Source organism: Engystomops pustulosus, chromosome 10 (genome assembly GCF_040894005.1).
Source record: "Engystomops pustulosus chromosome 10, aEngPut4.maternal, whole genome shotgun sequence".
Lineage (NCBI taxonomy): Eukaryota > Metazoa > Chordata > Amphibia > Anura > Leptodactylidae > Engystomops > Engystomops pustulosus.
Window position 1 is genome coordinate 35,796,418 of NC_092420.1, and position 22,067 is coordinate 35,818,484.

The following is a 22,067-nucleotide window of genomic DNA, read 5'->3' on the forward strand; positions in this document are numbered from 1 at the left end:
CGACTTATCACAACTTCACTACACACACAGGAAGTGAGGAATAGTACATACCCTTTCCCATTTTCTTTCCTGGTTGAGAAGTATAATAACCAATTTCGGATGCATCTGGTATCCATCTTCACTAAATGAGAGGTTCCGTCCTTCAAATGTTACATTGATTAAGTATCTAAAAACAAAACACAACAAAAATTGTCACTGCTGATATAGGGGGAGACTATGTCCATACTGTAATCTGAGAATTCTTTTTGTAATTATCATATTGCATTGTTGAAAATTGCATATTATAAGACACCTATTCTACATTATATATTCTGTATGATTTATTATGTTTTTGCTGAATATGGTCTTTAATACAATGTAAATGGAAAGTAAGTTGAACTTATAGAATTATATATAGAAGGCATATCATTGAAATATAAAGCTGTATAACGTTAACCAATTATCAATTATATTAAGGGGAACCTGTTATCACATTTGCACATATACACCTAGCGGAAGGTTCCCATAGAGCCATATTAGCTACCTGACACCCTTCTTTTAGCTAAAAAATGTTCTCCTTAGATTCCTGTATATTCAACTTTATAATTTTACATGGTGTCCAAGCATGTCTATAGCAAGTCGAGGTGGGAGTGTCCTCCTTGGGCTAAATCCAGAAGCTCACCCCCTTGTTATCTCTGTATGCAGCAGTAATGGCAAGTGATAGGTTATATACTACTGCTATATTTGCAATATTTTCTTTGATGACCCATATTTGTTATTACGCTTTACAATACAAAAACAATCAGATTGGTGACCCTAACCGCTACAGTTTTCTGTTGGACTTGGCACGTTCTTTTAGCTTGCAAATGTATTTAAGAAGTCTCTGCGCCACATTTGTGTCTCAAGCGACCATTTTGTGGCATGACTGACCACTTCTTCATGCGACATATATTTCTGCACTGAAGGGGGTGTTCCGGTTTTCAGTTGGTCCGTGCTTCACATTTATCATGCAAAGTCTGACAGAATTTTGTTGCACGCCTTATGTTAAAGGTGCACCAAAAAAAATGGTCCACTCTGTCGAGGAAGTGCAGGAGGCGCCAGATTCATGAAGAATGTGCACCAGAAATCCTGCAGGTCGCATTGTTTTTAGTAAATGTGGACAAAGTCTTTTCACCCTGCTTGTCTTGTGAGCAACCACTTTCTATGAGAAAAAAATGAGCGTTGAGGTAAGGGCCATCTTAAAATAGTATAAGTAGATAATAAATAAGACACATAAAATCACAAAAGATATAAATCACTCAACATTTTTGACCAAGACTTTCCTTCCTGAGTAATACTTTGTTTCACGCATTGTTATCTGACTCCTCACGTCTCTGCGCCTTCCTGTACATTGTATTTTGTATGAATACTGGTTTCATAGACTTCCTACAGTACTGTAGATGGAAACACTAGCCCTTATCACTCGCACGGCTGACTGATGGAAAGTAAATTAGATGGAAAAATGGAACATTTGCTTACATTCCGTAATTTCACTTGTGAAACTAGAGAAGATGCCATTTACTGAGTGTCTCCTGAGTTTAACATTTGCAACATTTCTACTCCTAAAATCACACGTATAAGTTGCAGCCATTTATACAATGACTCTCGTGTGGCCGCCTTCATTAGTTGCAGTTGCTTATAAGTGTGTATTAGGATGATTACTTCCCAATGAAAGAAACAATAAATGGGATCCTCTGCTATGCAGCTTCTAGTAAGACAATATCACCTGTTATTAGGCTGTATTCACATGAACAAGCCACTACAGGCGGTCCCCTACATAAGAACACCTGACTTACAGGAGACCCCTAGTTATAAACAAACCTCTGGATGTTGGTGACTTACTGTACTTTAGCCCTAGGCTACAATAAACAGCTAAACAACAGTTATCACAGGTGTCTGCAATGAAGCTTTATTGTTCATCCTGGTTCTGATGAGAATCCAACATTTTTGAAATCCAATTGTCACAGAGAGCAAAAAAATTTGGCTGGGGTTACAATTATAAAAAATACATAATATCATGCTGATATAGCTACATATGCACATGAACATTACAGTTATACTGGGCCCAAACCTTATTCCTTAAAAGGTTAACAATTTAGAGTGTAATTTCAGAAACATAAAGGATAGAGTTGCCATGGAAACATCAACCCACGGAGGGCGAGATTCAGAACACAGGAAGAAGAGAAGAATGAGGATGCAAGAATGCTGCCCATAGATGTCATGGTCCACTGATCAAACTGATATTTTTCAGATTTGGAATTTATGTCTGAAAATACATACCTGAACATGTAAGAATACTGGGTTGTTCTGACACAGAATGAATGCTTGGAGACCTCAGTATTAAGTACTGTAAGCAGGGTCAGTGATTGTAATGGAAATAAACTTCAATACTGATATACAACACAATGGGGCACATTTACTTACCCGGTCCTGCCGCGCTCCCCCCTGTGCGTTGTCCGACGATCATGGACTCCGGTGTGATTCACTAAGATCGTGCGGCACGATTTCATGCTTGTGTCGCTTCCACCGATCAGTTCTGCCGGAGTTCACCTTCTTCTTTCCGGTGCATGTAAGTGCATTGTCTTGCGACACAATTTAAATGTTAAATGATTGTCCGAAGACCCGCCCCCAATTTCTGTCGCATGAAAGCCGGCACCGATGCGCCAAGATCCATTCGCTTGCGACACAATCCCCTTCTAAATCCCTGCCCCGATATCCCTGAAAAGTCGGAAAACCCGACCGAAATGCGGCCGCAGTAAATAAGCCCCAATATGGGAGTGTAATGCATGAGACGATCACTGGAAGTGACCAGAACACCCTTCTTTAGTGCCCTGCACAGTCATAGGATAGCTACATAGAGAAACCTGGTAAAAGAATACAAAGTAATTCTGATTAAATCACATGGTCTATATATCAGTATTCAAATATCTTATTTTTATGGACAAAACATGATGGGTAAGTAGCGCTAAAGCTAGGTTTAGGGATTCCTGTCGACCCCTCCCTCCCTATCTATTATGCTGTCATGCAAGCAAACTTTTTTAACTTGTATGTCTCAATAAAAAAAAAAAAATTTAATAAAAAAAAACCATGATGAGCAAGTAAAGAACAGGCCAACAGAAAAAGTTTTAATTGTAATTTCAATGTAGGGTATTGAAGGATATACACGTTGCATTTTGAAATACATTACAACAGCTGAGAGGTGATTTGCCTAAGGACAATACTGTTATAACATTTGGGTTTACAAAACGCATAGTAAAAGTGATGTAACGTATGCTTTAACGTCATGTTTACATTGCGTTTTGCAAACGCAAATGTTTACACTGATGTAATTAGGCAAATCACCTCGCCTTAGCTGTTGTAATGCATTTCAAAACGCAATCAAAACGCCACGTGTGAGCTCACACTTTTCTGAAATGCAAAAGTTTATGAATTTTTCAAAAAAACAGGTTACTATGCAAAATTTTTAACATATACAGCATGTGAAATAATTCCAATTTACATGTTAAAACAGGGTTCATGAAAAAAATTCTTCCTTTGCACCTGTCCTGGACCAGGTGCAGATTTCTGCCTAAAAAGTTACAAAAATAAGCAAAAAAGTGATACATAAGTGAAAAGTTGCACGGGACATCTGGAAAATAAAGATACATAAGGCACACTGAACAAGGTGCAAACCAAGGTATACTTGAAAAAGTTGCAGTGAAAAGTCGAGAAAATGACAAAAGTTGCAAAAATAAGACGATTTGACTTGCAGAAATAAAGATACATGTCCCCCACTGCATTCATTAAGAATAGAATTTTGTATGCAAGTCTACAAATTCTCCCCGCTGGCGATCTGGTACTCACATCAGTTCTGACTTGTAGAACATGGTGACGTCACGCTGGAGGTGTGCATAATTAGCAGCCCGCAGTGCCGGACATCACGTCCCTGTGCTCCGGCTGCTAATTATAAGTTTCTTTTCTAGGTGATTCCGGTGTGTGAAGCTTAGAGAAGGACAGTGTCAGTAAATATTTGTACTCTAATATGTCTACCACCAGCTAGTGTTTGGTAGGGAACTACTATGTCCACACTTTAATGGGTAACCGATGTAAAATTTTATGGATTCATCGCGAAATCAGAACCATGGACATAAAATGTAGTCTTTTCTTTGTCTTTTCAGTGAAACCATCCACATATACAGCCTAAAACTGACCACACAAGGACGTCACTGCTGAGCCTCTGTATATACCAACACTAACTGGTGTAGACAGGAGGTGAAGACAGAGATAAGTATAGCCTGTTCTGTTTTCTTACTATTGCCTCTGCTAGAAATGTAAAGTTTATTTATCCCAGAAAACTCATTTAATAAGTAGCCACGGTATGGAAATATTAAAATAGCATTGTAAAGGATTTGTCATTCATAGGAAACCACTTGTATATTTCTATTAGTGAAGGTCAATTAAAAAAAACTTTATGTGTACCACAAAATCACATAAAAGAGTCGAATTAGAGTCACTTGAAATTACACACTGAAAATCCAAATGAGTGATATGTAAAAGTGAGGAGAAAATATCTAATAGTAAATGTAAACTTTATGTCCATCATTTTCTTTTTACATTCACAATTCTATGTTAGTGAATTTTGTGAAATGAGTTTGTAGAATTTTAAACTGTATTTTTCGTTTACATCACACAGCTTAATGGAACCTGGCATGATAGACATACAAAAGTATAGATCGTATATACTGGTATAAGTCAAATCTTGCGCTGAAAAAAACCCCTTGACTTGTACTTGAGTGAGCAGGGAGTAAGTGACCGGGCCCAAGGATGCAAGGGGCCCGTAGAAAGCAGGTCCATGACAGGAAAGAAAATCAATTGTATGCATGCCTTATACACATACGAAGGGTGGGGGTCGCTCCACATTTTATTATTGAGGAGATGCCATTATTGCCCATTTTATTACTGAGAGGAGGCTGCAAAGTGAGGACGCTGCTGCCCATTTTATTAGTGAGGGGAGGCATTTTCCACCCTAGGCTTATACTCATGTCAATATGTTTTCCCAGTTTTTTAGTGGTACAATTAGGTCCCTTGGCTTATATTCAGGTCAACTCCAACCTTGAGATGCACCACAAATCTAATGCAATACAAGCGGGGAATGATTCCATACAGGTAGGATCAACCCCCACCTCATATGTAAAACATGGAGTCCGATCATACAATCCTGTCATACAGGGAAGGCTGAGAGTTGTTAAATTAGGTCACCCATTGGACTTCATAGCGTAATATAAGAAAGTACAATGGGGAAGATGACCTTGTGACATAGTTCCTGTCCTTCTGACACTTTTGGATACATCAGGACGTTCCGGCCTCCTGATGTATCCCACGAGCAGCTTGCGTTGGCATACAATTGTGCCATAACCTGTCATAACTGTCAAACTTTCAGTCAAAAAAGTCCAAAGGCTATTGCAGGTGTGCAGGCGCGGGCAGGAAACCCACCCACGTGTAGGTAGCGTAAAGGGGGAAATAAAAGCAATTACTTGCATTTTGCTTGTAATTGCATTTATTTTAGAGTTGTGCCCTTATAAACCTTCATAGCTCTTTTAGTCTTATATCACTCATATTTAACTGCTGTCCATTCCCTTCTGATCCTCCTAGACTGGTCAGTACAATAGCTATCCCTAAATTATAATACATGAACAATATGTAGAAACAATGAAATGTCTATTTGTTTGCTGTATGTTTTTTATACATCCTTTTAAATTGATGACTTTTTTATGCATATGAATATTCTTATGAAATTATTTATGGACTTAATATCTGATTACAATTTTATGCACATGTATTTATGGACTTTTTATATGAATCCGTACCTTCTTATTGTCTTTTTATCCATTTTACTTAATGGGATTCTATTACTCTTTTCATAATGACACTTTATCTTTCTAATTGCATATTATGTATAAATGACTACATCCAACATTTTATTCAGTGTCATAATTAATTTTATGTATGGATTGCTTTTTTGACTGTATCTTCTCAGTGTTACAGAACTATTTATTGGACCTGATGAAGGGGGTAATACATCCCCGAAAAGTGTTGTCCCTTGTCAGTATACACTCACCGGCCACTTTATTAGGTACACCATGCTAGTAACGGGTTGGACCCCCTTTTGCCTTCAGAACTGCCTCAATTTTTTCGTGGCATAGATTCAACAAGGTGCTGGAAGCATTCCTCAGAGATTTTGGTCCATATTGACATGATGGCATCACACAGTTGCCGCAGATTTGTCGGCTGCACATCCATGATGCGAATCTCCCGTTCCACCACATCCCAAAGATGCTCTATTGGATTGAGATCTGGTGACTGTGGAGGCCATTTGAGTACAGTGAACTCATTGTCATGTTCAAGAAACCTGTCTGAGATTATTCCAGCTTTATGAGATGGCGCATTATCCTGCTGAAAGTAGCCATCAGATGTTGGGTACATTGTGGTCATAAAGGGGTGGACATGGTCAGCAACAATACTCAGGTAGGCTGTGGCGTTGCAACGATGCTCAATTGGTACCAAGGGGCCCAAAGAGTGCCAAGAAAATATTCCCCACACCATGACACCACCACCACCAGCCTGAACCGTTGATACAAGGCAGGATGTATCCATGCTTTCATGTTGTTGACGCCAAATTCTGACCCTACCATACGTATGTTGCAGCAGAAATCGAGACTCATCAGACCAGGCAACGTTTTTCCAATATTCTACTGTCCAATTTCGATGAGCTTGTGCAAATTGTAGCCTCAGTTTCCTGTTCTTAGCTGAAAGGAGTGGCACCCGGTGTGGTCTTCTGCTGCTGTAGCCCATCTGCCTCAAAGTTCGACGTACTGTGCATTCAGAGATGCTCTTCTGCCTACCTTGGTTGTAACGGGTGGCGATTTGAGTCACTGTTGCCTTTCTATCAGCTCGAACCAGTCTGCCCATTCTCCTCTGACCTCTGGCATCAACAAGGCATTTCCGTCCACAGAACTGGCGCTCACTGGATGTTTTTTCTTTTTCGGACCATTCTCTGTAAACCCTAGAGATGGTTGTGCGTGAAAATCCCAGTAGATCAGCAGTTTCTGAAATACTCAGACCAGCCCTTCTGGCACCGACAACCATGCCACGTTCAAAGGCACTCAAATCACCTTTCTTCCCCATACTGATGCTCGGTTTGAACTGCAGGAGATTGTCTTGACCATGTCTACATGCCTAAATGCACTGAGTTGCGCCATGTGATTGGATGATTAGAAATTAAGTGTTAACGAGCAGTTGGACAGGTGTACCTAATAAAGTGGCCGGTGAGTGTATATGTGAAATAAATGTATAATTGTATACATATGTATATGCTTGTTACTACCCCCTTTCTATATGACATTAAGCGAAGGTTATTCTGGTATTTTTAGACCTCGTGTTATTATTTGATCCTCCTTGAGACTGAGTGAAATTGATTAGGAAAGGCAAACATCTGTCTTTAATACCTCACAGCTCACAGTGTTTGTCAGAGCACATGAGAATCATGAGGTCTAAGGAACTGCTTAAGGAGCTCAGAGACAGAATTGTAACAAGGAACCGATCTGCCCAATGTTTAAAAGAATTTCTGCAGCACTAAAGGTTCCCAAGAGCAAAGTGGCCTCCATAAATCTTAAATGGAAGAAGTTTGGGATGACCACAATTCTTTCTTGACCAGGACGTCCAGCCAAACTAAGCAATCGTGAGATGGGAATCTTTTTCAGCAGCAGGGACACGATGACTGATTGCAATTGAAGGAAAGATTAATGTGGCCAAGTACAGATATATCCTGGATGAAAACCTCTTCCAGAGTATGCTGGAGGTTCACCTTTCAACAAGACAATGACCCTAAGCACACAGCTAGAATAACAAAGCATTGGCTTCAGAACATCTCTGTGACCATTCTGGACTTCCCCAGGCAGAGCCTGGACGTAAACCCAATTGAGCATTTCTGGAAAGACTTTAAAATGGCTGTTCACCCATGTTCACCATCCAACTTGATGAAACTGGAGAGGATCTGCAAGGAAGAATCTCAGAAGATCCCCAAATAAAGGTGTAAAAGGTGCATCATTCCCGAGAAGACTCATGGCTGCACTACCATAAAGTTCCTTCTACTCAATACTGAACAAAGGGTCTGAAAATGTATGACCATGTGATATTTCAGTTTTACTTGTTTAATAAATAAGCAAAAATATATGTACATTGCTGTTTTTTTTTCTCTCAAGATGGGGTGCAGAGTGTACATTACTGAGCAAAAAATAATAATGTTGTTTAATTGCAGCCAATTGGTAAGATCAAAAAAGAGTGAAAAATGTAAAGGGGTCCGAATACTTTCTGTACCCACTGTATATGCTCATAGTGACAGGCTTCTGCAAGCTTGCTGTGAAAGCACAGAGCAGAGTAGATATCTTATGTAAATTGTAGTATTTCACAATGGTTACATTTACATGTACAAGTTGGTAATTTACTATACTTTATTCCCAGGCTACAATGATAAGCTATAACAGTTATCAAATGTGTCTGCAATTAAGATTTCTCAATCCTGGTTCTTATGACAACCCAAAGGTTTTAAAATCCAATTGTCACAGAGATCAAAAAAATTTGGCTGGGGTTACTATTCTAAAATATACAGTTCCGACTTACATACAAATTCAACTTAACAAATCTACAGAACCTAACGTAACCCGGGGGACTGCCTTAAACAGATATATTCAGTCACAAATAAAGGCTTTTTACCACCGTCCACTTGAAGCCTGATGATTTATCATCCTAAATCATACTCTCTTGCTAATTTATATTGATCCCAAATTACCCTGCATGTGATAGGCATGAGAATAACCCCAAGGTAACCTTTCTCTGGGTCAGTAATAATTGCATCGATCTGAATGATCTGTTTCCTAGAAAGATCAATACCAAAGAAGACTGAAGTGCTTGTGTTAGCGCAACTTCTTACATCTGCATTGCTGTCTTTTATATTAAAATGTATACAAAGGCCAGAATCATGTAACAAGAAACCCTGGATATAAATGGTACAATATATATGGAAGGCTATAATCTTGTAGCCACAACATAAATGTATAATTGTTTATGCTAATTATACAAGAGGTTTCACCAAAGATATGAGATGAGCACTCCTCACCCCTCCCCTCTCCATAGAAAGCCGGACGGCTTTCATATTTTGCACGGCAGCCACATTGTGCGCTCTCGACACCATGATCGGTGCCATAGACTTCTATGGAGGCCATTACATGGACGCAAATTGTGTGACCGTATCACAGCCCCCAATACGGTTGTGTGCATGAGGCCTAGCTATAGGTGGAACAGGAAAAAATACCTATCCCAATGTAATAATGACTTAAGAAAGTGGCGTAGTCATTCTTTTAATGGAGTTTCCTACATTATTCTGGATCAAATATATCATGTCGTATTTTATGCCTGTAGTATGCAATTTGTTTTTACTATTCTTGTACTGTGACCTCGCTGCTTTTTATCCTTGTACTATGACATCACTGTGTCTATTATTCCTGCATGTGACATCACTGTGTGTATTATCCTTGTATTGTGACATCAGTGTTCGTATTATCCCAGTATTTTGACATTGATGTGTGTATTACACCTGTATTGTGACATCAGTGTTCGTATTATCCCTGTATTTTGACATCGCTGAGTGTATCAACCCTCTATTGTGACGCGTGTATTATCTCTGTACTGCTAAAACAGTGTGTGTATTATTCCTGAAATATCACTGTTTATAGCTTTGTACTGTGTCTTCACTGTGTGCTATAATCATTGCACTGTGACATAACTGTTTGCATTTCGCCTGTAGTGTGACATCACTTTGTCTATTATCTCTGTACTATGACATCACTGTATTCTCCCTGTACCGTGATCACACTAGGTCTATTATCTCTGTACTGTTCCATCATTGTATTTATTATCTTTGTACTGTGACATCACTGTCAGTATTAGGGCTGTACTGTGACATCACTGTGTGCATTATACCTGTAATGTGATATTACTGTATTATTATCCCTGTACTGTGACATCACTGTGTATATTGTGGCTCATTTACATAAGGGTCGCGATGCTCACTTTCGTCGGGCTGTGCACCGTTTTCGGGAATTACACGGCTAAATCCTGGGAGTTATTCTGACGACCTGACCACCGGAAGGAATTTTTCCCTACTTTGGGCCAACTGGCATCCTTCTTCTGGATAGACATGTTTAATTTAATAGGTTGGACTTGATGGACTGGTCTTTTTCTAACCTTATCTACCAGGCAAACTATAAAAACTGTGTGGTAAATGCAACTCCAATATTACAGAGCAGATATATAAAGCTGTTGTTCAGCCAGGTGCAGATCTTTACTATAAGGTTTGTGTGCTCAGGCTCTTTCTAGCCATCTATGAATTACTGTGATGTGGTGTAATGGAGTGAAAAGATTTCCTTTTTAAAAATGCAAAACTTTTCAGCCTATCACTATTTAGAAATGTTATTCACTTTGACATGGGGTAATGCATAGGAATAAGTAAACCAACAGCAGATCCCACACCTCAGTAAATTTAAAGAATACCTTTAGGAAAAGCTACTTTTCTTTCTTGTACCCTCTAACTGAAAACAGATATCCCAATGCACTGCTTTAATGTGGTCCCACAGGTATGCAAGGGACCCCTGCATCATATATATAGTGGGTACGGAAAGTATTCAGTTTGGTTTTAGTGCAGACCATTGGTAAGATCAAAAAAGTTCTTTTTTTGCTCATTAATGTACACTCTGAAACCCCATCTAAACAGAAAAAAAAAAAAAAATAAATGTAGGAATTTTTGCAAATTTATTCAACAAGAAAAACTGAAATATCGCATGGTCATAAGTATTCAGACCCTTAGCTCAGTACTTAGTAGAGGAAGCTTTTGAGCTAGTACAGCCATGAGTCTTCTTGGGAATGATCCAACAATCTATTCACACCTGGTTTTGAGGATCCTATACCTCTTCCTTGAAGATCCTATCCAGTTCTATCAGGTTGGGTGGTGAATGTTTGTGGAAGCCATTTTCAAGTCTCCAGAGATACTCAATTGGGTTTAGGTCAGGGCTCTGGCTGGGCCAGTCAGGAATGGTCACAGAGTTGTTCTGAAGCCTCTGCTTTGTCTCATCATGTGTTTTTGAAAACTTTTTGCAGGCTATCATATGTTTTGCACTGATGGGAGGCTTCTGTCGGCACACTCTGCATTACAGCCCCGACTGGTAGAGGGCTGCAGTGATAAGTTGACTATGTGGAACTTTCGGCCATCTCTCTACTGCATCTTTGGAGCTCAGCCACAGTGATTTTGGGGTTCTTCTTTACCTCGTTCACCAAGGATCTTCTTCCAGCATTGCTTAGTTTGACTGGACCACCAGGTCGAAGAAGAGTTGTGGTCTTCCCAAACTTCTTCCATTTAAGAATTATGGAGGTCACTAGGCTTTTAGGAACATTGAGTGCTGCAGAAATTCCTTTGTATCTTTGACCAGATCTGTCTCTGAGCTCCTTAAGCAGTTCCTTAGACCTAAGTTTATTGCACAGTTTATTGCCTACTATGCGCAGGCCACTGGTACAAAACTTTTTCCCCAAACAAGGGGATTAATGAAGTCTTATAGTATCGTATAATAATACTGTGGACAAAATGGGTTAATTGTTTCATTGTTAGAGATCTCTTTTATCTCAAACAGTTTTGACCAAAATACGAAAAACCCACCAGTCTTAAAACTGCAGAATTATTTTTATTCAAAGTAACTCTTAACCCTAAGCAAAAGGAATATTTAAACCAAAACTTCCTTTTTCAGACAAATAGATTAGGCTTGTTGCTTGTTAGTTAGAAAATAGCTTGTGTTCCCATTCCCCCCGAGGAACTCTGCATGAGGGGAATAGATATAATGAGAATGCATTTAATGAAACCAGTCTGTTGGAATTTCAAAGACTGCTTTAAAATGCCACATAAAACACGAGCCTCATTCAAGCCCCTGTCTCTGACTTTGAACTTGTTTCCATATACAGTATTTGCCGATGAGAGAGAGAATTTTACACACTGCCAAAGCTGAATTCATTTGTTAGAATGAAAAAGTTAAAATCTGTCAAAGTTATTTTGCAGACACTGATGGAAGGTTTAAGAAAAGGGTGGATGGGGGGTTGCCTAGTCTTATATGGTACAATGTCATTTCACGACAAAAATTCCTTTGGCAAGGGTTAAAAGCATTGAGACAGTTCAGTGGGGAATGAGCTAGCTTGGCAAAAAAGAACTAACCTGAAAATAGGGTTGATGTGAAATGACCTATGAGAGTTCTGTTAAAGGAAATTTCCAGGCGAGATATTATAGATAGAAACATTTCCTATGTTAGACAGGCTTTGGATAGCTTCTACATAAATTACATCACATATTTATAGCCAGATGGGTATAAAGATGAGTGATTTAGTGATGCTACAGTATTCCTTTCATTCTCCTGTTGTTCTCGAGAAGTACAGGCAGACCCCAGGTTACGAACAAGATATATTCTATCGTATTGTTCTTAGCAAATCTATCATTATAATCAAGCATGATAAACCAGGGGCACTTACTCAAAGATCCAGGCACAGTGACTTCTTATATTTACTACCCATAGCCTCCTTCCTTATAAAATCAACTTTTGAGATTTTGCTATTGAGTCTGAAGAGCTCATGGGGTGTTACCAGAGCCCCTCCGTGCTGCAGCTTCACAGGCTGTCAGACTGTGTCACCTTTCCCCTCTGCACTGCCAGCACTTCCCCCCTCCCTCTACATGATATAATATCACTGCAGCAGAGGACGTTTCAGCAAATGGGAAGGGGGGAATTGTGCCATAAAAAGGAGCAAAAATATTCAAGCAATACCTTGGTGTAAGCAAGTTTCATTCATGGGAGGAGAAAAAAGGTGCAAATTGTGCCGAATGAAAGGGAGGAACATATCAATGAACTGTCAGATTTAAGTAAAAAGCATAAAAAAATCTGTATGATAAATAAAAAAATTTTAAAAGAAGGGAGAACAACAAAAAGAACTAACTTTGATACGTGACCCTCACAGTGCCCTACACACTGCTGGTTTTAATTGTGAGGAATCTTAAAGTATTGTCCGAGAGTTGCAAAAAAATTAGGAACCTCCCCCGTCGCTCCCGATGTTCCGTCGGATCCGTGCTGCTGTTTGTTTAGTACTGTCAGTACTGTATCAGGTGCTGGGATATGATGACGGGTGGGTGCTCCTGTAAACAAACAGGGGCATGGATCAGACAGACCGCGGAGCATCGGGAGCGACGGCAGCGGTGAGTACATGTTTATTTTTTTTAAAAAGCCTGCCCCAGTTCAGCTTCTAATTTTTTGCAACTCTCAGACAACCCCGTATATTATATATATATATATATATATATATATATATATACGGAACAGAGTAAATAAGCCATTGCAACGCTCAGCATAGAGGAACCAGACTCAACTCCTGTGTGTAAAAAAAAAGGGTTTATTGACCTGAATTAGGTCACACTGTAACCTCTATACAACAGAGATGACATTTTCTGTTAGGACAGAATACACTTTCCAATAAAATAATAAAGTCCCAGTACACCAAGTCTCTTGTTTAGGGATATGGAACAAATTATGTCAAGAACTGTAGGGAGCCCTTCAGAGCTGAAATCATAGTAACAGGATCAGCAAAAGATGTAGAATACGGATCTTGACTTGCAGCTGGGAACAATTATTGGAAGACTATTAAGGAGAGTTGTATAAATTGACTGGGAGAGCAATGGACTATATCAATACTGGATTGGTTCTGCTCATATAAAACCATTGTACTAAGTTACAAAAAATACATATACAGAATACTGAATAATTACATGGGCGATGCCTCCCGATAGAAGGCAGATAACATAAAATCGAGATCTAACAGCTTGAAGTTTTTTTTTACTATTGTACTACAATCTGTGCAGCCTCACATCTTTAGCAATAGGACAAAACAAGTATCTTACTTATAAATAATTTCATTGAGTCGCACTGCGATACACTAGAAAAATAATTTATTCTCAGTGAAAAGAAGCCTGTAAGATTAAATTACTTCCTTACAATTTGACTGTATTCATTTTCTCACAATCAGCAAAATACGCCCCAGGGATTTCTTTGTATCTCCAAGACCCTGAAGCTGGATCCTTCACAATGCAAGTCCTATGGAGCTTCTCTACTGCCGATAAACATTTTAAGTAGAAATTCAGCAGTTTTATAAACTACTGCTTATGATTTATCCCGGGGATTTCTACTTGTGTCACAAAAAAATGCTTTGTGTCATTTCCAACTTGTGTGAAAGATCTAGATGGCACTAGTCTGGAGTTGGTGCTCATGAATGAACATTAATGTTTACCACCTTCAACAACTTCAGCTGGTCCAGTTCATCCTGAAAAACTATAAACCTTTAGAAAGGCCATAGATTGGTTTGGATAGAAATAAATTACATACTTCGAGCAGAATTCCTCCCAGGATAATCATAAATGATGCTTAAGCTTTTATAGGACCCTAATAAAAGTGTTATATAGAAGTTTATCTCAGGCCATGCCATAAGCCTGGGTGAACCGAGTCACAATGAGAAGCATCATTTGTTTTTCATAGTGCAAACTGGTTTTTGGATAACAATATATGCACAGATCGGTTTTCAGGTTCTGTCTTAGGCTTCTATGTGATGACTCTTCTAGTTAATTTAGTTTCTACTGGAACTAGTTCACGTAGTTTCCTCTATTGTCTGTTGTACTGGTTATACCTGCAAGAGGAATTATAATCTTTTACCCAATGCGTGGCATCCTTGACAGGTGGTGGCGAACCTCTGGCACAACATAGCTCAGAGTTCACCAGACAGGACTCAAATGAATGAAGAGATAATGGGCCACATTTATTAAAGTGTTTGCGCTAGTGTTTGCACTTAAAAGAACATGCACACTGATTGCACATGTATTTATAAAGTGTCTGCGCCAGTTATGTGTCGTATCTGCACTATGTCCAACACAACAAAATATTCAGTACGTAATGGGGTATTCTGTTGCAAAGTCAGACCGTGCACCACATTAATTACTGACATAGCCACAATTCTGTAGCATGAACAAAGAAAAATGGCGCACACTTCCAGAGCAGTGCTGGGGGCGCCAGATTGATGAAGACCATGCCCCAGTTTTTATGAATCTGCACAATCCACAGACAAACTGCACATATCGCAGTTAGCAATAGTTTTGATAAATATTGACCAATATATCTAATTTTCTTATTATGTTTTCAGTTGCTTGTGTTTTTCAATATTTTATTGATTTTTATTGACATAAACAAGCATCATAATATAAATTGTATTTAATGGCTAAATTATTTTATCTCTATGTAATAATAGTAAACTAAAAATACAATCCAAAGTACTCACACAGTAAGACCGTTCTGCCTCTAAGAAATAAAGAATAATAAACAGGATACCGATATATCCCCCTATCATGATAATATGAAGAAAATAACTACAGGCCATTAAAAGGAAATAAGAGCAGTTTCATATACAATATAAGAAATTATTATTTTAGACCAGAATGGTATAAAATCATCATTACCAAAGAGATTACTACAAGAATGGGTATGAAAAAACAGAGTCTTAAATTCCAGTATTAAAGAAAGTATTTTCTGTCCAAGACAAGTGATAATTGCTTTACTGTTGAGGGTACAACTACTGAGACCAAAACCGATTACAAGAACTCCAGTGCCAGGTTCTCCCCAGCCTGAAGTCCATGGGCAGGTTGACTTGAAATGAACAGTAAATCCTACTACTCAATACTGTATAGTCTATGGAAATTCTGAAGCATAATTCTGATGCTCAGTGAAAGTCCCATTGGTTGGACATCTCCCCCTCTATCTAGCAGTTATTCCATTCCTGTACAGTGCAATGATATTTGCCTACGATGCAATGCTTCATTAAAATAATAAAAAAATATCTAGATTTCTGTTTTTAATATTTTCTGTACCCACTGTAGTATACAGGATATTCATTTACAATGATCTACATTGAGGGTTAAAAAATGTGTGATCTTAGTTATATCTCAGTAAGTCCAAAGCAAAAACAAAATAGGATGTGCATATTATAAAGGGTACAAATTCTTTATTAATGACATACATGATAAAAAAAAAAACATTTTAAAAAACACATAAAAATCATGTGGAGCAGGCTTCCCAATTCCGCCTATGTCTCAGTATATATGATGTACAAATGGTGAACAATACATATGACACAGCACTAAATTTGCATCAAGAAAGTATCTAAACAGCAGGGGAAATATATGCAAATCCATAAAAGGAAAAATGCCTGTATATCCCTGTTGAGAACAAATAGAAAGATTAGCAAAATTGACATATAAAATGGCCAGGTCACAGGGATGGGAGGGATTGGAAGTCCCAAAATCTCAGTAGGTTTGGCACAAATGGAACATTGAGCCACCACAATGTAAAGGGCAGATGTGGGGCCAGAGTTACCATTTATCATTTCATTGGGTATTAATACACTTTTCAAAGATGAAGTTGAGATCTGCAAAGTCCAGTAAGGACAATAGTCCTGCTAACAGCCTTTTCCCCATAAAGCAATAGCAAATTTATGAGGTTGATCTATGAATATTCCATACATTATAGAAATGAACCTCTGGGACTTCAAAAACTTGAGGTCTCAAAAATGTGGTGCAGAGGATGACCTCTGAGGACATCAAACTTTACCAACAGACTTCAAAATGTTAAAACACAAAATAGAGAATACTGTATATTCCTAATCAAAAATTGTGGCCTATATGTTTTTTTTATAGTGGTGACTAAAAACGTCTTATGTATAGAAACAAATAGCAGCAAAAAAAGTAATAAAAATGATACCTCACATGGTCATGGAAAGAATATTCATACAATTCTAGGAGGAATAACACAAGGAATGTCAAAAAGCCACATAGAGATAATGTGCCTTGTGCTTTACAACTAATAAAGCTTTATTGGTGGCTACACTTGTCCTCTAAAGTCTATTTCTACCATGTCTCCTTTGTTACTCTCTTACTATTGTTTTTTAATGCACTTCCCTAGTCTTTGGCACTGCCAAATCTCAAAGCCCCGAGCTGCAAATTACAGATGTACATTAACAGACCTCCTGACATTGCTAAGGGGAGAACTGAAGGTATCACAGGAGTATCATCTCTTTTCAGCAGCACTAGACAAATATATCAGCTCAAAGACAATAGCCCCTGGAGACCATCTGTACACGCCAGACACAAAAGATCTTCAGTGTGTCTAACTAATTATATAAATGAGTGTAATTAGAACGGTAAGGGAAATTCTACTTGGAGTTACTCAGTGGGAAAACCTACATTCAAAGTGTGGATTGTCCACATTAGTTCTTTTAATTTGCTGTCTACACTAGAGGTTGGAGCAGTGGAAATACTGTATGGAAGACTTAATCTGTAGTGAAAGTAGAAAAGGAAAAAACTCAAACAAACAATTGTAAATTATACAATGGCCAAAATACTAACGGACATGAAAAAACATAAAAGGACCAGAGAGCATTCATCCCGTTTTATGTATCATGTCCAGGCAGTCCATACACTTACATACACATGCATATCTGTTGGTCTCACCAAAATCTGAGCATTTTGTGAAGCCACCTCTAGACTCTTATGAAAACTTTTGGTATATTCAACCATCTAAGAAATCTATGGCAAGCAAGTCTGTAACTAACACTGTAGCAGCCATGGCAGCTACTCTGGGGCCTAAGATGTCAGGTAGTTCCAGCAGCCTAGATGTGTTTGAATACAATAGAAAAGGTTGGACAACATGACTATGTAGTTATTCCTTCACAGTCCTCTTCTTCCGTCAACAATGTAAAAAATGCTTAAAGTGGTTTGCCCATAAACTTCTCAAATTTTAATTCCTTAGTGATGTTTACACAATAAAGAACATAATTGGCCCCTTTTTATATTTTATTTCTGTTTCAGCTTCTATCACTTAGTGATGGTCAGTGTAAAATAGTGTGGGCGGGGACTCTCTAAGCAGACACTTCATTATTCCTCTGTGCTATGAGATGCTGTGTTGTACTTAGATTATCAGCATACAGGTTTATCTACACTTTCATTTATTTTCTGAAAATTCTATCTGGCATAGAAACCCTGAAATAACCATAAAAGGTAGCTTATTGGGGAACATGGGCAGCTGGGGGGTTTATTTCTACAGCAGGAAGGGGCCGTAGCGTAGAAATAGATGCTATGCAGGGCACCGCTGGAAACATCAAGAGCCCGGAGCCTATTGATTTATCTGAGTGCGCCGGATGCTCACGAGCACCAACATATGATAAGAAACTCCCCTTATCTGCCTATAGCTAGTAGAGTAAGTCTATGCACACTGCTTGTAATGCAGGGAGGAGGATCAAGAGGCAGGGAGCCATGGAGTGTGCCGACAAGAGAAGCTATTCATGAAAAGAATCCAACCATAGTCGGAAGATTTACAGTTGGATCTGGGGGCAACCAAATTATAAACACCAGGACTGATAGAGACAGGTTGGAATTATGATATATCTGTAAAATGCTGCGTTTTTGTTAATACCAGTGAACTAGAGAATACATTATGTTATTTTGTTATCCTAAATATATTTAAGAATCTTGTCTTTGTGGGAATACCCCTTTAAAACAGTAAGGTGTATGATTCTTCCATGAGAAGGTACATGCCTGTGAATGACCACATGTTGCCTGCCTTAATATTGACAGCACTTTTTCAATTAGCATTGGTAGGATTCACGATTAACCTTAGATGGGAGACATATACAACATGCATTTGACCCTTGCTTACAATATTTGCTTTTTCATGTAAAATCCACTGCAAGTAGTGGAATATTGCTACTTTTATAGCGCAACACAGAAATGTATTTCGTAAAATATTGTATTATACTGTAATACTAGTGATAACCTACTATGTTCTTCCTATATCAGAGTTACACTTTAACAGCAAATTCTCATTAGCTTTTCTTCAGCATCATTATTGAGTAAAAAATTATTGACTTAAGATAAACAACCATTCTCAGTCAAGTTTTACTATTGAAAACTGAAAATAAGGATTATATTAAAATTCCAGAAATTGGATATTCTCCCTTTATCTCTGTCAGCAAACACAAGAGCTCCCAAAGTATTAATGGTGCACAGTGATAGGTGCTAAAAATAAGGATGACACTCAAGTCTTGATGTACTAAAAGAAATAAACTAGTAATTACAGTTTCAAGCTTAAACCCCACTACCACCTTTTTATCATTTTGTGCTTTCTTGTCTTCCTGATAGTTTTGCTGTTAACCAGGACGAAGGGGCAGCTTAAATTATAATGGGGCAGATTAGATGCAGCTCCGGTGTATAAAAAACATTGGGGCAGATTTATCAAGCTGCCTAAGAGTAAGAATGTGCGTAGTTGCTCACGGCAACCAATTACAGCTCCCCTTTAAAATATTCATGAGCACTTGTAAAATGAAAGCTGACCGCAAACACATTCCTGCTTGTGTCTTGTTTTGCACATATGTTCTTGTACATGAGGCCCGTTAGTAAATATTGTTATTCTTTACTGTATTTTTTGAATATGTTGTAAAGTGTTATTTTATAGAATCAATACCATGAATATAAGTTTGAACACAATTATTTTCTAGTTTTGAGTACTAAAAAAAAATCTGTTAATCTGATACAGTGGGGCACATTTACTGAGGGTCTGTTGGACGCATTTCCATCGGATTCCGCAAATTTTTCCGCTTCACGCTGAATTGTCCCGGGTTTTTGGCGCACGCGATCGGATTGTGGCTCATCAGTGCTGGCTTGCATGCGACACAAATCGGGGGCGTGGACGTCGGACAACCCGACGGATTCGGACAAACCACAGATTTTAACTTTCAAAATTGTGTTGCAAGATCAAGCACTTACATACACCGGAAAGAAGAAGGTGAAATCCGGGTGATCTGAGCGGAGAAGCGACTCATGCAGGAAATTGGACGCACGATCTAAGAGAATCGCGGCAGCTGCGAAGCCTCGTCTGACATTCCGGATCGGTGGCGTCAACAGAACAGGTAAGTTAATGTGCCCCAATGTCTTTTGTAAGTTACCGACCATAACTGGTTCTTTTTCTGTTATAAAAGATTTTCTTTGTGGTAAAAAATACTCCAACATGTGCAATCTCCATAACTGTAAGGACTGGGCAAGCAGTAGGGAAGAAGCTTTATGTGCTTATATATTTGTATTCACAAATACTCCCAAATTCCCAAATACCGCAAGTGCCCCAATGAGAATATTACACACATCAATAGTTGGGTTCAGATGCGCCGGATGTCTGGCTGTAAGTCACTTCCATTGCCCAGTGTTCGCTCATGTTCATGCTGTGTCCACGAGGAAGCGTTTTCCTTATCCCCGTTTGTCCTGTTGTTGTGTGCTGGTTCTGCTTGTTTACTGCTGCCTGCTGGCTTAAGAGTTCTGTGTACCAAGTATTTTGGAACTTCTGGATTCTTTTCAAACTAGATAGTATCCATGCCAACCAATGTCATCCATTATATCCCACTTTTATAGAAGACCACAGAAAAATAAGTCACCGCCTGATTCAACTAAGATGTAGGACTGATAGATTTTTAAAGTCACACTTTCCAGATTAGCAAATCTAGGACTGAATCTGGTGTGGAGAATCTTTATAACTCTATATGGAGTGTAATAATTGATATCAGGATTGATTGTATTATTTTGTTTTATACGTTTTAAGCAAGTATGTCTCAAGTTTTATGTATTCAGGTTTTTATTGTATTTATTTTGGAACTGGATGTGACGAAATTAATATCACTTTTGGGACAATAAATTCTATTCTTTAAATGAAAGTATTCAACCTAAAAAAAAATGCAGGTCCCATAATAAATTTGCACCATGGCCTATCCGGTAGTAGTGTCTCCACATGAAGCAACTATATCCCTGATAACTTTGTGATCTTTGGCTGTGTTAAACAAATTAATGTCATTCTTTTTATGATATAAAGTTATACAATTTTCTAATATACTTTCTGTATCAATTCCTCACAATATTTCTAGATCTCTGCTGGCTGTCATTCTATGGAAAGTTTCTAGGTTTACTACTAGTGGCCATGGTCAGACCTGTAATTACTGTCTGTGATATTAAGAGCTAGTAGTAAACATAGAGGTTTCCAATAGAATGACAGCAAGCAGAGATCTAGAAATCTGTGAGGAACAATACAGAAAGTATATTGGAAAATTGTATAACTTTATCATAAAAACAATAATTTGAAATGGGAGCACCCCTTTATCTATTTTACTCGTTTCAGGTATCCTTGGAGAACAATAATTTGATGTTGCTTGTCTAAATAAATTCAGTCTCAGAAGCAGATACTCTCTTGTAATCTTGTTCCTAAAAATGACAATTTTTTCACGGGTTTTATATTTGCACATTCAGAAAAGACCTTGGAGGTGATACTATGAGAAAGCAAATTCATTCAGCTGCTGGATCAGATATCTCATACGCCTGTGCTTCCAGCATCTAAACCAGCAAGCACAAGTGGGAAAAAGAGAATTATTCTCACCGTTAATTCAGTTTCCATTAGTCCACCATGACGGCCCCAACTGGAGGATGACCCTTGACCTCTGTAGGGACAGGAAGCAGAGAGGTTAAATACCCCACCCCGGCATCCGTACACCAGTGGCTACCAAATAACTACACCGGCCTTGGATGCAACCCATTTATTGTATGTTATCAATTCACACATAACAAATAGGCAATATTAACTTAATCAAAAATACAGGGTGGGAAATATATATGGGCCGTCATGGTGGACTAATGGAAACTGAATTAACGGTGAGAATAATTCTCTTTTTCCATAGCGTCCCCCATGACGGCCCCAACTGGAGATGTACCAGATTATAAAGTTAGGGGGGGACAACAGCTTGTAAGACCTTCCTTCCGAAGGTCAGATCTCTAGCACTTTGGACATCTAGCCTATAGTGTTTAGCAA

The 22,067-nt window shown here is 38.5% G+C and overlaps 1 protein-coding gene across 5 annotated transcripts in view; it reads right to left on the reverse strand.

Annotated features, from left to right (window-relative positions):
• The window catches only part of GRIN2B (glutamate ionotropic receptor NMDA type subunit 2B), a 552,939-nt gene that overhangs the window by 58,816 nt on the left and 472,056 nt on the right, over positions 1–22,067 (reverse strand). For all 5 annotated transcript variants that reach the window (XM_072127541.1, XM_072127539.1, XM_072127540.1 and 2 more), the window contains one exon: positions 52–166. In XM_072127541.1, the coding sequence (XP_071983642.1) occupies positions 52–166 (115 nt within the window). The remainder of the gene's footprint in view (positions 1–51; positions 167–22,067) is intronic.